General features: G+C 40.2%; 1 protein-coding gene across 1 annotated transcript in view; it reads left to right on the forward strand.

Moving 5' to 3' along the window:
- The window catches only part of CREBBP (CREB binding protein), a 120903-nt gene that overhangs the window by 38789 nt on the left and 66946 nt on the right, over positions 1-15168 (forward strand). The window contains exon 3 of the mRNA XM_011376497.2: positions 13352-13528. Within this exon, the coding sequence (XP_011374799.1) occupies positions 13352-13528 (177 nt within the window). The remainder of the gene's footprint in view (positions 1-13351; positions 13529-15168) is intronic.

Below are 15168 nucleotides of genomic sequence, written 5' to 3' on the forward strand. Positions count from 1 at the left end.
TTATTTGGAATGGTTCTGCAAGGGAGACATGTCTCTTCTTCATAGTTTTTTAAATAATTAAGTTCAATTTAACATTAAAAATCTAAGTGTCATACATGATGTCTTTTTTAAGAAACATTTTTTAAATAAATACATACAGATTTGATTCATTTATTTATAACTTCTCATATGCTTTTTTAAATTCTTGTAATTTTTCCCTATTACAGTTTTTCTCTATTGTGCATACTTTTTAAGGTACACATGACACTGAAAACTTTGCTTCTTACAGGTGGTTCAAATAGTGAGTGTGGCTGAATCTCAGGAACAGGAGTTTTGTCTTAGTAATTTTTAAAATAAAGATGTACCAAATCACAAATAGAATTTCCTCCAAGTATCTTTGATCATCTTTGATTTGCTTGGTAAAATATATTCTGCAAAAACTCCTTTTATTTTTGGTTGTCTGCTGAGGAAGTGAACATCTTTCCGGAATGTTCTCATGAGGCGAGTATCTAGAGTGCTCTAAACAGCACCTGGTCAGAGTTGTGAATTGAACGTTGATGACATAGTTATCAGTGGATTGTAATTCTTAGGTCATAGTTCTGTATGTATACATCTGTGCATATTATTATATATATTAGGATAAGACTATGGCACTTTGGTTTGTGGCTTTTAAAAAATAGTGCATGATCTAAAGTAACGTGATTGCAGTGGTTGGCTTTGTTATTTACCAAGTAGAAACTTCATACCCTCAATAATGAGCTGTATTATTCACTTTATGTTTTTCTGCCAAATATATGAAGAATGAACTGGAAAACTAGCCATCTTAAATCCTTTCTAGAAGAAGGCAAGAGATAGATAATAGTAGGCAATACCAGCTTTAAACATTGTCTTAGAATTATTGACTTTGTAAATTGTTACAGTCAGAATGCATGCCTGTTTTCAGTATTGTAGAAAATCTATTCGCTTTAGAGAATCCTAATGGTAGAGTTTTTCTGCACTCTATTTTGAGAAAGAGATCTCAAAGCCACCTCAAGATTACATAGTGCTTAGTGGTTTTCAGACTGTTTTCCTATGTGCTGTTCCATTTCAGCCAGAAACTGGAAGTCCAAGCAGCCCTGTGTGCAGGCATTCAAGGGTGTATGATTGCACCAATGAGCAGCCATTCTGATTGATAGGGTTATGGTGGGAAGCACTGGGTCATAGAGATAAGGGACAGACCAAGGGGAGGGTACGGAGCATGTTTTCTCCTCTGAAAACCTGGCACATTTTGCTTGGAGATTTACTGTCGAACAGGAGGCCTAGCCTGCTTGGCAGTCTTACTCTCATAGTTGTTGGGGTGTGGCTGCGCCTAGGTGTGCTGCAGCTACATGTGGGTTCACCGAAGGAAAGGTGTGCAGAGGTGGAAGTGGCCTGAAAAGGGGAGACTGTGACTCAGATCAAGTCTGTCTGGATCTGCTTAGAGAGAGCTTTCGTTCTGTCAGTGTTGTGAATGCTCTTCTGAGACAGTGTTTACCTTTTAAGAGTGATCAGCAGCATTAATAACCAGCTTACTCCTGCTCTCTCCAGTCTCAATGTTTATTTTGATTAATAGCTGAGATCTATCAACTCCCAGCCAGATAGCTGGTCATCGAGTCCCATTGTGGATATTTGAGTAGAGATACATTTTGAAACTGCAAGAATAACTTCTCTAGGCCTGTTGGGTACCCAAGCCTCTTTCTGATATGTCTTACCATATTCTCATTCACGGGGAGGATGCAGAACAGCAGCTATTGCAGTGAATATTACTGTTAGTGTTTAGCCGGACTTTCCAGGCCCAGCTGAGGTTTGACCGCTTGAGCCCTGTTGTTGTCCATCTCCTGCCCCTCCTTGCCCAGGCCAGGAATCCTCTCTCTCTTTTCAAATTCCATTTAGCAGTCGATGTCAGTGCCACCTACAGACAGAGCACATCAAGTTTTCTTGTAGCTTGTGTCTCTTACCTTGAGCTTGGAAAGATGTGGCCCTGAGTACTTTGTGCCTCCACAAAGTATTTCTCTTCATGGTATTTCTCTCCTAGATGATGTTTAATAGATATCACCCTCATGGTTGATAAGCATGTATATTGTCACAGCTTTTCCAACTTCCACTATTCCAAAGATAAGAGTATCATTGCTAAGAACTGAGAGAGAGCTAGGAGGCAGATAGGCTTTAGGGAGAGTTAGGCCTATAAGAGAGCTTCTAGATCATCTCCTTGCCGGGAATGGTCTGTCCTTACATAGGTACTTTCCAATTATAAATGCACCTTATTACCTGGGAGCTAAACACATTCTGGTAATTCCCTCTGATCTCTTGCCTCTTGTTCTCCAAAATGTAGGTACCAGATAGATTTGGATGAAATGGTATCCCTTGCTGCCTAAACTATGAACCAGAGAAGAAAGCAGGATAATTGTGCTTTTATTATACCAAGAGTCAGCCATGTGATTTCCAAGTCAATATACATAAACTATTAGAAGAGAATATACAGCTTTTTATATTCTGACTGGCGGTTGACTGCATCTGCTTCTCTTTTCCCTCCTTCCAGCCTTCTTTGTAAACAGTGGTGGTAGATGTCTGAGTGGCTGAGCCTTGTTCAGGCTTTTTTCTGGTCACATGTATAATACATTAGAGCAAAGTGTTACAACTCATAGCCATGTTATAACGAGGGTGAATTTGATTTAAATTACCACCCCGAAGTAATCTCTGGCAGTCATAATCAGTTTGATCTACCTAGTTTTGTTTAGTGACAGCTTAAATTAATATTTTAAGTACAGCTGTGCTGCCAAACAGTGGGTCATCCTGTCATTATGGGTAATCATAATATTTGAGTAGAGAATGGTTTAAAAAAAAACTTTTCCTCCTTATGATAAAGTAATGCATTGTGTAGAGAATTCAAATAATATGGAAAATATAAAAAAAAATAATCACCTGTAAAACCCTCTAGTTATCGCTATTAAATATTTTTTGTTCTCTCTGCTGTATATGTGTGTGTATACACACGCCCATGCACACACACATGCGTTAGTTATGGGGATTATACATTTTGTATCCCTTTAAAAAAAAGACAATTTTCTCGTTATTAATGAGTGCCTTTTTATAGTAAAAACTTTTATTTTTAACACCACTACCACTGCCTTACGTCGGTGTCATAACTTTCCTGTTCCAGGTGCTTTCACTTTTATCTTTCAGAACAAGGTGCAGAATGTATCGAATATTAAGGTAGCTCTGAGCATCCTCAAAGTCTTCTTCCTGCTCCATCTCCTCACCAGTGGGGATGACAGAGAACATTTTACTGCACCAACTATATTTTTGTTAGAACTTACACGTCTTACTTTTTGGTTAGGTATAAAAAGTCACATGTCAAAACACTGCTATGTTTTCGAGTGTTTCACAGTTTGAGATTTATGGCATTTAATAAGCTGGACAGGACCTTCCTTTATTCTCTCTAGTTCTCTTCTTGAAGCCAGGAGGGTTGTCAGGGGGAAGCCCTGAATTTGTATCCTCACACCTGCCTCCTGGGACTCATCTCCACATGCTGGTCTTCCTGCCCCAGCAGTGAAGCTAAAACCTTCTTTGCATGTTCAGTCCCATCTTCACCTCTCCTTTCCCTGAATTCCTGCATTACCTGTGTGGGTTTTACCTTGTTTCTCTATTGCCTTCTCTGTGCTGTTTCGTCACTGTCATAGTGGATGGTAAATACATGAAGGAGGAACAGGAGAGCTCTCCCTGCAGAGGGTTTGGGGTAAAGGCTTATTAGTTTCATTGAATGACTTATTTTTAAAGCTCAAATCTCTAGTCCATTGTGCTGTAGCTGAGCTACAATGTAAATTAAAATTTGTCTTTATAAAGATTCACTCTTTATAAAATAAATTTTTTTTTCTCCTATTTTCTCTCCTATTCTTTTATCATTTCCTCTTTCCTCTACTTTCTCCACGGCCACTGTGGGCTTGCTTGGCTTTGCTTGAAAGCAGTACTCAATCCTAAAGAAGCTGCTTTTCTACCTAAAAAGATGTTAAGACCTGGAAAAATTAGGGGAAGTAATTGATTTAAGTTTCATCTCTGTCACCTTGGATTATTTTGTCTTGGCTTAGTGGTACCATCTGTACCGTACTCTGGGAAATGGTGTGGAGGGTGCAAAGCTGTGGAAAGCCTGGGCCCTGTGCATTGTGAGTGGCAAGGAGTACCTTACAAAATTTCTGGTCTCTTGGACAGGCCACTGGCCACCCCACAAGGAGCATTGCGGTCCTCCTGGTCCAGGGGCTGGGGCTTGGCTCAGCAGACTCTATGAGTCTCCCATTGTCACTCATTGCAAGTAACTGGACCTTGCAAGAATACAGATCTCATGTAATTCAAGTACTAATTGTTTAAAAATCAAAAACTTGATCGGATTTTAGGATCTGAAGGAACTTTAAAGATCATCTAGTGGTCATCTAAATGCTTCACGTTTTATATCTGAGGAGAACTAAGACTTAGAAGGGAAAGAAGATTGTCCCAGTCACACACCTGATTAGTGGTAGAACCCAGATTACAAACATTTCTCCTACTGACCTTGACCCTATGCTTTTGCTTGTGAATTATTGCAGACTACAACCTAGAGAGCTGATATATTTAACTATTGTGAGCCACCCAGATATGCCAACAATGTTAGGGTACAGATTTTGTTACTGAAAGTTTCTAGAGCAATTGGGTGAATACAGATGAGGGCCTAGGCCTGAGGCTGGGGCAGTGATTTGCTGTCCTATCACTTTCCCTTAAGGAGTTTCCACACTACTTTTTAAGTCACATTCTAGTTACATAGCATCCAAATGAAATACTATGGGAGTTGCTAAGTACTTTCACCCATCTCCTAGTTCTGATTTATCAGCTTAAGGAAAGTGTGCAGACTTGGGAGTTGTGTATTTCCCTGAACTCTTTAAAAGTTGGCATCATCGTAGGAGCTGAGGCCAGTGAGAAGTGCTTGGGGTCTCCAGCCCAGGTCTCTTAACTCCAGGTGACTCTGGATGGCCAAGCAAAGTCTTTGGAATTACAATCTGTTGCCTATTTCTACTTATTCTTTATTTGCCAAGTTGAGGTACTGGAAGGATTCCAAGAGCAAGTGGGTGATAGCAGACAACTGAATACAGCCACGTCTTTCCACGAAAACTGCTTTTCTTGGCTTTCTTTCAACAGTGGTAGGTTGCCAAGAGAAAACGCTTTTGGCTTTACAAATGATATGGCGATACTCTGGGTTAGTTCTGGTTCTTTATGTCATTGAAAAGAATGAGTACTTCTGGCTCTTAAATTATTTGGCAAATTTTGCTCGTGGTGTAATAAATTCTGTTTTTACACACCTTTTATAAATTTGTGGTTTTACATGTATACCAATGTATGAAGAAAGACGCCAAAAACTTCAGGTTAATAAACAAGTCAGGTTAGGTCAGAGCCACATAAAGTGGAGCATTTGTTACTTATGTCATGGCCCACTTACAAGTGGGAGTAGCTACAATTTCTTTTTTGTGAATGTTCTTTCTTGTTCCATTCCTCTTTGATTTAAATTTCAACCCAGGAAGGTTGAGCTACGGAAATTTGATTTAAATTTCAACCCAGGAAGATTGGGCTATGGAATTTTGATCCTATCTTGTTACCGCTTATAATATATTTTAAGTTTGAAATGAACATTGTGAATATTGTTTTTTTAAAGCTGGAAAACAATCTAGAGTGAATACTTGGAAATGTTTGTGATCTGGTGGGACAATTTGAAAATAATTGTTTATTAAAAGTATTTCTACAGCTAATAAATGTACAAGATTGTTTTCATTACAGGTTTATTTCATGTGCCTCTGAAAATGTCTCATAATCAAATGCCAGTAATTCCAGCTGGCTTCTACCTCTGATCCTACTTATTTGAACTACTCCTCAGAATCACATGGCCTCTGGAAACATTCTTTTTTTTTCTTATTATTACCTTAAGCATATTTAATGAAAAAAATTACATGATTCTTCCCAAAGCCAAATAATAAATGAAAAAAATTACATGATTCTTCCCAAAGCCAAATAATAAATACCAGCCAACACCTTTAGCACTTACAGTATGTCAGTTACTCTTGGTGTTTCACGTATGTGAAGTTGTTTAATTCTCACACAACCCCCAGAGGAGGCACTATTATCTATCTCCCTTTTACAGATGATAAAACCAAGGCATAGAGAGGTTTAAATTGTCCAAGGTCACACAGCAAGTGGCGGAGCCACCCTCAGACCAAGTGAATAACCCCAGAGTCCTACATTTAACCACAGCACTTACTGCTCTCTGAATTAAATATTATTGTGGCTGAGTTCCAGTAAAATTTTTGTTTTGTTTTTTCAAAAACAGATGTTAATGCTTGGTCTTTGTGGACTGAGTCTATCTCTGTCTACCTTTGTCATGTGCAAGTCAGGGTATGCCTGGAGGAGTCACGGTTCTGCTTCATAAGGGGGTGACAAGCTTCATGGCACTGGGCAATGCCTCTGTACTGGGGACAGGAAAGCTTCATGGGGAGTTCTCCAACGGATTTGCTGGGTTCCTAAGGTTTCTGGGCTACCCTTTCCCTATCCGCAGAGTGATATGTTTTAAACAAATAATCTTTGAGACCCTTCCAACTTACAGTTCTGCCTTGCGCATTTGTCTGTACTAAGCTTATTGCCGAAGGTCATATTTTGTTTCCTTTCTATACGTTTTCTGACCAGCATGAGTACCACCTCCCTCCCCCAATAGTACTTCCTCTGATCACTCTGCTGTGTGCTGTGGTTTTAAGTGTATATCAAGGTGTGAGGAAAACTGAAGAATTCAGCTTTTGAAAACAATATTTTTAGTGGTCTCATTGAAACCACATCAAACTCAGCATTTGTTGCTGCTGAAAGTATTTTTGAGGGCCTGGCTGACTCTTAAGTGAAATCATGAAGTGATGGCATGTTTCTGGCTGTACTCCAGTCCTGTACATCCTTCCTTTTCTCTCCTGTTCTAGATATTCTTTGGTCACATAGTGTGTCCCCATCAGGCTTTTAGCTCATAAATGGTTATGATCTGACCCTTCTCTTGAGTATTTCAAGAGATATTTTGGAGGTAATATCAAGGAGAGTTCATTTGTGAGGGTGATTGGAGACTGTCTACTGGGAAAGGCCTTTATGTGAGATCTGGGGAGAACTTGCCCTTCTTCCCTAAGAGTTGTGAGAGGCTGGGGTCTTAGGACCCTCTTTGAAAATCTAATGGCCTTTTCTCTCAAAATACACATCACACAAAATTTGGACAGGTGTAACCACTTAATCCTCCTCCCCAGACGCCTCCCTACTCTCTACCACCCCCCACACCCCTCCGCCCACACACACACACCACACACTGCCAAGACAGTCCTTGGCCCACGCCTTATCCCAAGGGAGTTGGGTTGCTGATAATGGGAGAGGATTTACAACCTATGGTGGTCCTAACTGCAAAGCATTTTTTGTCCTCTTTTGCTACAAAGGAGCAAGAAAATGGATACTTGCCTTGCTACTAGTGTAGAAAACTATTCTGGGAGAAACTTAATTTTGATGATCCATTCTATACCATTTCAGTTTGTTCTAAACCTTTTAATATGTGTTATTTCTTCTTAAACTCTAATTAATTCTTTGGTTTTCAGTTTTGCCTTATTTGATGAGATGAGTTTGGTGAGTAGTAGAGAGATTCTCCAGGTTAGTGTAGTGGAGAAAATCATCCTGTTCTTTGGGAGCCCAGAGCTTGTTTTCTTCTTAATATATTGATAGTTGTCATATCATGACACAAGTAGAAAATGAAAATATTTGTTCCACACACAGAGGTCAGCAGAGGAGGTGACCACTGAAGCTGATGGATAAGTATTTCAGCACACCAATTGGAAAGCTCTAGGTTGGGTCATGGCTGGGACCTTGTACCAGAGCCAAGAGTTTGCTGGCCCAGTAGATGTAGCACAGAAGACTTGTTTTACAGCCAGACCAGAATCCCATATATATACTTTGATAGGACACAAATCTGTCATCATCCTTTAAAACCAACTCTGAGGGCATAGTACATTCAGTCTTTCAGCGTAGGCAAGTGGACTGCCTGTCCACTCCAACGAGTAGCTGAAATTCTCATGGCAGACATTTAGAAGATAGAAAAGAGACTGTTACTGCTTCTTCTAGTTCCCCCTCCAGCTGATGATGACCCTCATTTATGCCTGGCTTTGTGACTGGCCCAGAGTTCTTTGATTGCCTGTGCCCTCAGGGGTTTTTGTTGTTCAAGGGGCTGCCTGATACATGGTCTCTTAGAGTGTTTATTTATTTGGTTCCTTCCCCAAATACTAATTAAGTACCCACTATGTTCTGGGGCCTGAGGACACAGAGGAGACATATGTTTCAGGAAGGCAAATTTTATCCTGGTTTTGTGTCCAAGACAGATTCAGGATGAATTGTCATATAAGTATTATGATAGATAATGCCGTACGGTTGTATAGTTTTTTTGTACTTTCTATGGCATATCTATAGTACTTGTCTGTCAGAGTAGAAAGGGAAGCATCTTCTACCCTGTCTCTCTCGTGTGGATAGTTGTTACTCACCTACTTGCCAGACAGCTCTCAACTTCAGCAGTTTTGGACTGATAGACCAGGTATCATCTCTAGAATTTAGACATTATCTTTGTTTTGGTAATAAAGGCTAATGTAGGCCTTGTTCACATTTTTAAAAAACTAAACTGTAAAGAGTTTTTCCTCATTGGATCTTATGCTTTAGAGTCATACTAATGTTAATACTTAATATTCATCCTTGGCAGAGGGGTGAGCAGGCCTCCAGATCTGACACTCTATTTTTTCCCTTCTTATCTACTTTATTCTTTTCTTGTACATAGATTATGTCTTTATTCTTTTGTTAAAGTGATAGATACAAAGTAGATTCTCAAACATTTGGTTTATATACTTGGTTACAATAATGCTTTTTCATGGGAAAACGTGATAGACCTATAAGGTGTTCTTTAATTTAGATTTCATTATAGGAGAGCTTGCCTTTGTTAGGCACTTAATATAATTAACTTTTTTCTGTTTTTTTGAGACTGAACTTGAATTAAATGCTTAAAAGGTCTGTGGAAGAATAGAGTAAAAGGACAATTTAACATGTATGGGTTACTACTGAATAAAGCAGAATATTCATTCCCATGGGCTTTAATTTATTCATATAAATTATATAAATTTATATAAATGTTTGCTATCAACTTAACAGTTGCTTATTTCTGCTGTTCTACTTTTTGAATTTTATTGAGAAGGGTATGTGGTGGCTCTCAAGCAGCCTTAAACCAAATCCTGATAAACTTCAGTTGAAAATAAAGCCAGGTTTACTAAATTGAATCAAATAACTGTCAAGAAATTAAAAGAAATATGTAGATTTTTATTAATTGAAATTAGACATCTTGATTTGACTATTTTGTTGAGCATTGATGCTAAAAATATGTGTGTTAGCCTAGACTTGGGAATGTCTGATCTGATCAAAGGACAATAGTAGTAGAATAGAAGTCTAATGGCTTTTACCTAAACTTCAGGCTAGGACTGGAGAACAGCCTCTGGTTCTACCAGTGCTTGCCAGGAGATGGTTTGGGACTTGGGAAACAGGAGGGGGCGGATGCCTTACTTGGGAACTGGGCAGCAGTGGCCTATTGGAAGACTGTCTTTTGGTCTCCTTCCTGTTAACTCTGACTGGTTAAGGAAAGCTGGGGTTGGCCCTCGACTGAGAGACCTGAGTCCTGACAGTAGAGCCTGATCTCCCACAGGTAGCCCGGACTCGCCTTGATTCATCTCTGGGGTGTGTTTGTTGTCATAGGCTCAGGAGGGGAACGTTTCCTACTTTTAAAATGTATAGTCAGTCCACTGCAAGCTGGATATTCCTTGTTCCTTCACTGCTGTCTGTGATCTTTGACTTTCCCTTGGTTCTTGCCCCGTGAGGATCAAGACCATGTTGAAATATTTCCTTCAGTATTGGATGATCAAAAAGAAAAAGGCCCAAAAAAATTTCCTGATGAAATCAGAGTACTCTAAAACCTCCATAACACTTTGATTCAACCAGTTAGAAAATACTTTGCCCCAGAGGCTCACCAGGCAAGTAGTACCCAGTGTACCAGACAGACCACACACCCACCATATTTTCACTGTGGCAAGGTGATCTAAGGAATGTTGTCAAAAATATTTATAGTGTTTTAAGGAATATTTGAGATCTTACTCCCCAGCATATGTCGTCAGTTTGGCTTAAATAATCTCATAAAAGTTCTCTACAAAAAAAAAAAATGTGTGTGTGTGTACAATGTTTTAGAAATAGGATTTTTGAAACATGCTGAGTGAACTTTGGGACCTACAGGACCCCTTTGGGAGTTCTTTGGTCTCTTGGTATTTATTTTCCTCTCTGCACAAAAGGGGCAACTATCTTGGACTGTCGGTGTGACTTGGAAGGACAAGTTATGTCTCCTTCCCCGCTCCCACACCAGCTGCCATCCACTTGGGTTTGTTGATGCTAGAAACTTCCAGAGTGACCTGGATTTTCAAATTGGTGGTTGTAAGGAGTGAGCTACATGACAAGTAGGAAAACTGTCTCTGCACAGAATCAGGGTTGGGTCACAGCAGGAGCAGGGTAAATATAGGTATCCCCTGCTTTTTGTTCACATTATGCCACTTCACTTTTCTGAAAGACCTAGGTTAGTACTTGTTTCGTTACCGGAAAAAATATGAAGAGGATTTTTACGTCTATGAAAATATGTGAAAAGTGAAAACAGTGTTCAGAGTTTGTTCTGCATCAAACATGATAGAGGCAGTGCACACCCTGAGCCACAAGAGTGGTCCTGCCAAGCTCCTTTCCCAGGAACCACCCTCCACATCTCAGCATCAAGCTGCTGTAGCTTTGAACTGTGTCTGAGCATTCAGGCTTTCTCTTGATTTATGCTGTTCATCCGTTAGCAAGATGTATCCTAAAGTCAGAAAAGCCTAAGAAAGCTCATGAGGGTGTTAACGTATACTGTAAAACTGGATGTAATTAAACATTTTGATCATGGTGAATGAAATAAACACATTTTGTGTGCATTGAACTTGCCTGCATCCACCATTCATACTATTTACACACATGCAGAGAGTGAGAATCTTGAAAGATGCTGAAATTACTGCTGATTCTGCAAGTAGCAAGGTGTTCTGTTTTAGTGGGCATCCAGTAATGGATAAAATGGAAAGTCTATTGCTTGAGTGGATTGGTGGGTGTGCAAAGCGTGGTGTGTATTTATCATATTCCTGCTTTTATTATATGTTAGTGTTATTTTAGGATTTATATGTTATTTGGTATGATTTGGTAGGTTATTTGGGGGGTTTGGGAACATGTGAAATAATTTCCATATAAGTTAATGGTAATTGCTTCTTTGCTCTACACCATTTTGGCTTATGAAAGGTTTCATAGGAACACTTTACTTTCAGATAGCAGGGTGCGGGGCGGGGGGGAGGGGCGCTGGCTAACTGCAGGGATGGATTCAAGGAGAGGTGAATGGATGCATGTATCTTCTGAATATGTGGTCCTAGTAGATGTAAAATGAAATTTAAGAAATGGAAATTGTAACTCCATTTCCCCCCCCAAATTCTTGGGCTTCTATCTAAAAAAAATTGTTGCAGCAGTTTGATTTTATGCAGTAAAACAAATCCTGAGAGAAATGCTCGTTACAGAGAGTTAATTTAGTGTAATACTTTCTGAAAATATAAATTCGTGCTTCAGATCTGAGTTTCAAATAACACCTGAAAACCTAGTTGAGAGTCAGAAATGCCCTTTATATTAAAAGTTTACTGAGCTACCAGTATCTTACCTTGATTAAGTCATCAGAACTCAAAGTTGAGCCTAATTAGTGGGCTTTTTGAAAGAATTTGTTTAAGTTGAATTTGAATTTCAGTTGAATTTAAATTTGTTTTCATTTACTCAAAGCAAATAGAGCAAAAGTGGCAGCTAGAATATGTTCACTTTCAAAAGGGAGAAATGTCAGCTGTGAGGGCTACACGTGGAAACCACCTGTGCATATGAAAATGCACAGAACAGATCTTTTTGGTTACACTAGTTTGGTTTTATTTGTGTTTTTATACAAACATTTCAGCAGAAAAGGGTCAGTTGTGTTAAGGTTGATTTGTTTGCAACCTAAAATTTTAGAGCTGAAAGAAATAATGCAATTTGTCTTGTTCAAGACACAAGTGAAGTTTGAAGTTTATAGAAGGAATGTTAAATTACCCCTGGTGAATGGACTGGAACAGCAGTCACAATATAAGGCAGGTCGAGAGAAAGAAGCCACAATTTCTTGAATGGGAATGCCCTCCCCAGGAGGTCTTCCCTGGGAGAACCCCTTCCTCCCAGTTTCCTAACATCAAACGCACCAAGACACCAGAAAAGTAGAGTGAGCAGATAGGATGTTACAACTTTGTGAAAGAGTAAAGGCAGGCCATGAGAAAAGCCAGCTTCTTAATGATTAGTCTCTGTTCCTCCCAAGGGGGCAGGTGAGCATCAGGATATCAATTTGGGGGTTCCCAAGTTGACTCCTGTGGCAATCAGACCTGAGATGTTCTTAGGTAATCCAGCCTGGGTCTGTGGACTGGAGGAGAATTAAGTGGTTGGTTGCAGGCCCTTGCAGAGGCATAGGTGGGGGTTCCTCCTTCCTTTTCTTGTCTTTATCCTTTTTATTTTATTTCACTAGTTTTAAAAAAAACTTTATTATGGAAAATTTCAAAGGTTTATAGTATTAGAGAGGATAATATAACAGCTCTCTATTTGCATACCTGTCATTTGTCATCTAGGCCTCTTTCTTGTTGCTACCTCTTTCATCATTAGGTTATTTTAAAGCAAATCCCAGACATTATAATGCTTCTTTACAGTACTTCTACTATGTGTTTTGCTCTAATAGAAATTTAGTTTAAATCTGATGGGGAAACCTGAAAGAAACTAATTACTTAAAGAGTAATTCAGGATTAAGCTGAAGGAACTCTTTGTCAGTGATTCTGGAAGGTTTCATTTTCCAAATGATTATCATAATGTGCTGGTCCCACTATTGGGGTCAGAGAATTGGGTGAGGAGTATGGCTGAGGGTAAGGGTAGGAGAGTGCTGGCTCTTAGGGTGATGTTTAGGAAGAGGGAACAGGTGTAGCTGTTGCAGGCAGTTTCGTTAGTCTTCTGCCTTAATGTTAGCTGTTTGAGCAAGTTGCTCTGTTCATAATCCTGTGAATCCTGAGAATGAGCCTTTAATTTATAATTGATATGAAGGCTTTCACAGGAAAAGCTTCAGTGGGTCAAAGTGAGCATTTCTAAGACACTTCCTTTTATATGTGATTGTCCTGACAGCTGATGTTGCCTCTTTTTGTTTCAGATGGGAATGACTGGTAACACAAGTCCCTTTGGACAACCCTTTAGTCAAACTGGAGGGCAGCCAATGGGAGCCCCCGGAGTGAACCCCCAGTTACCCAGCAAACAGAATGTGGTCACTAGTTTGCCTCCCTTCCCTGCAGACATCAAGAATGCTTCAGTCACCAACGTGCCAAACATGGTAAGTTGCCCTTGACTCTCAGAGCTGTGGGTGGTTTGCTGTGTGGATTTTATCATGCTGACAGTGAAGATCTGCAACTAAAGTATGTCATAGATGGTAGGAAAATAACCCCTATTTTTTATGAGTAGATCTCTCTCAAAAGATGTAAAGTGAGTTTACATTTTCTGTGATGAGCTGGAAATCAGAGGGCTAGGTAGAGATGATTCAGTCAGTTCTCCCAGGCTCCCTTTGTGGAGGAAGAGGGTTTATGACTGTGAATCATTTTACCTTTCTCTCCAGAGTCAGAGTTAATTCAGTAGTAGAGCCAAGAGAATTCAAGAGACAGGCTTTTCTCACACTTTCTGTTAGTTGTTGAGGCTGTCAGTAGAAGCCCACTGATTTGTGTTACAGTCAAGTAAAGGACATTCATCTTCCAAGGACTGTATCATGTCTATGAAACTTAAGTGTCATTTCTGACTTGATAGTTTCATATGTCTTCATTCTCCCTGAGATTTCCCACCTATAAAATAGGAATTATCTTTGTAACTTCTCAGCCTAACTAACCAAAATATTAGTGGAAAAACAGCCCCTTTTGTACCACAAAGTAGAAACTCTTAATTCCAAACAAGGGGAGGTATGTTCTCTTGTCAGAACTCACTATGCTTACATAGCTGCTGAATATCTGTTGTGCCTTTGGTGGTCTGTCAAGGCTGGAAACAGCCAACTCTCTTCTTCTCTGGGCCTGATGCCGGGAACCTGGCCTTCTAGGATTTTCCTGTTCCAGCCATGCACATCCAGAACCTGAAATAAATCCCACTGTTCCCTTAGCTCAGCCCCTCTGAGCTCTGAAGGCAGCAAAATGTCTGAAGACATTCGGCACCCACACTTCCTTGATCTTGCCTGCCTTTCCTTTTCCAGTCCTCACTGGGAGGGTGGAGGGCAGTAGCATGGACTCCAGTGCTGGTGATCATCACTGGCAATCATCACCTGAGCTTGCTCAGTGTGATTTTAGGCACATTTTGGCTTCAGAATAAGAGCTTTTGCGTTTTCACAGTCCTCTGTTCTAGTCTAGGAAATCCTGACTTAACATTTTCCTCCTTTTCTCTTTTTAAATCTTCTCCAGCCCTATTTTCCAATCCTTTCTCCTTTACTCACAACTTGGCGGCAGAATCCCTTCGTTCTGGGTTCCCCTGCCTGCCTGTGCTGCTCCATGGGACTGGATTCCTGGGAGTGATGTGCTTTTTCGGGCAGGTTCAGACTTGACTGGAAAGAGGCTTCTGGTTCTCTTCACCTGTGCCAGGGCTTGTGGGGACAGTGGGGATGACCCTTGGCCTGGAGTAAGGCTCCTTTCTCCTTCAGCACTGATTGACATTTGGGGCTGGATTATTCTCTGTGGTGGGGGCCAGTCTTGAGTATTGTGGGATATTCAACAATACCCCTGGCTTCTACCCACTAGATGCTCATAGCATTCCTTTCTCGCGTCCTCCGTCCCCAGAGTCGTTTCCAGTTGAGAACTCCTACTCTGGGAAATAGGAGGAGGCAGTAGCAACAGCATCTCATCCTTCTGTCTGTCTTATGACATTTAACAGGAATAAAATCAGTTCTCTAACTCCCTGTCTTTCTTGTCCTCTCTCTTTCTCTACCCATCCCCCCTCAGCCTT

The sequence above is a fragment of the Pteropus vampyrus genome, unplaced genomic scaffold, assembly GCF_000151845.1.
Source record: "Pteropus vampyrus isolate Shadow unplaced genomic scaffold, Pvam_2.0 Scaffold300, whole genome shotgun sequence".
NCBI classification, from domain to species: Eukaryota; Metazoa; Chordata; class Mammalia; order Chiroptera; family Pteropodidae; genus Pteropus; species Pteropus vampyrus.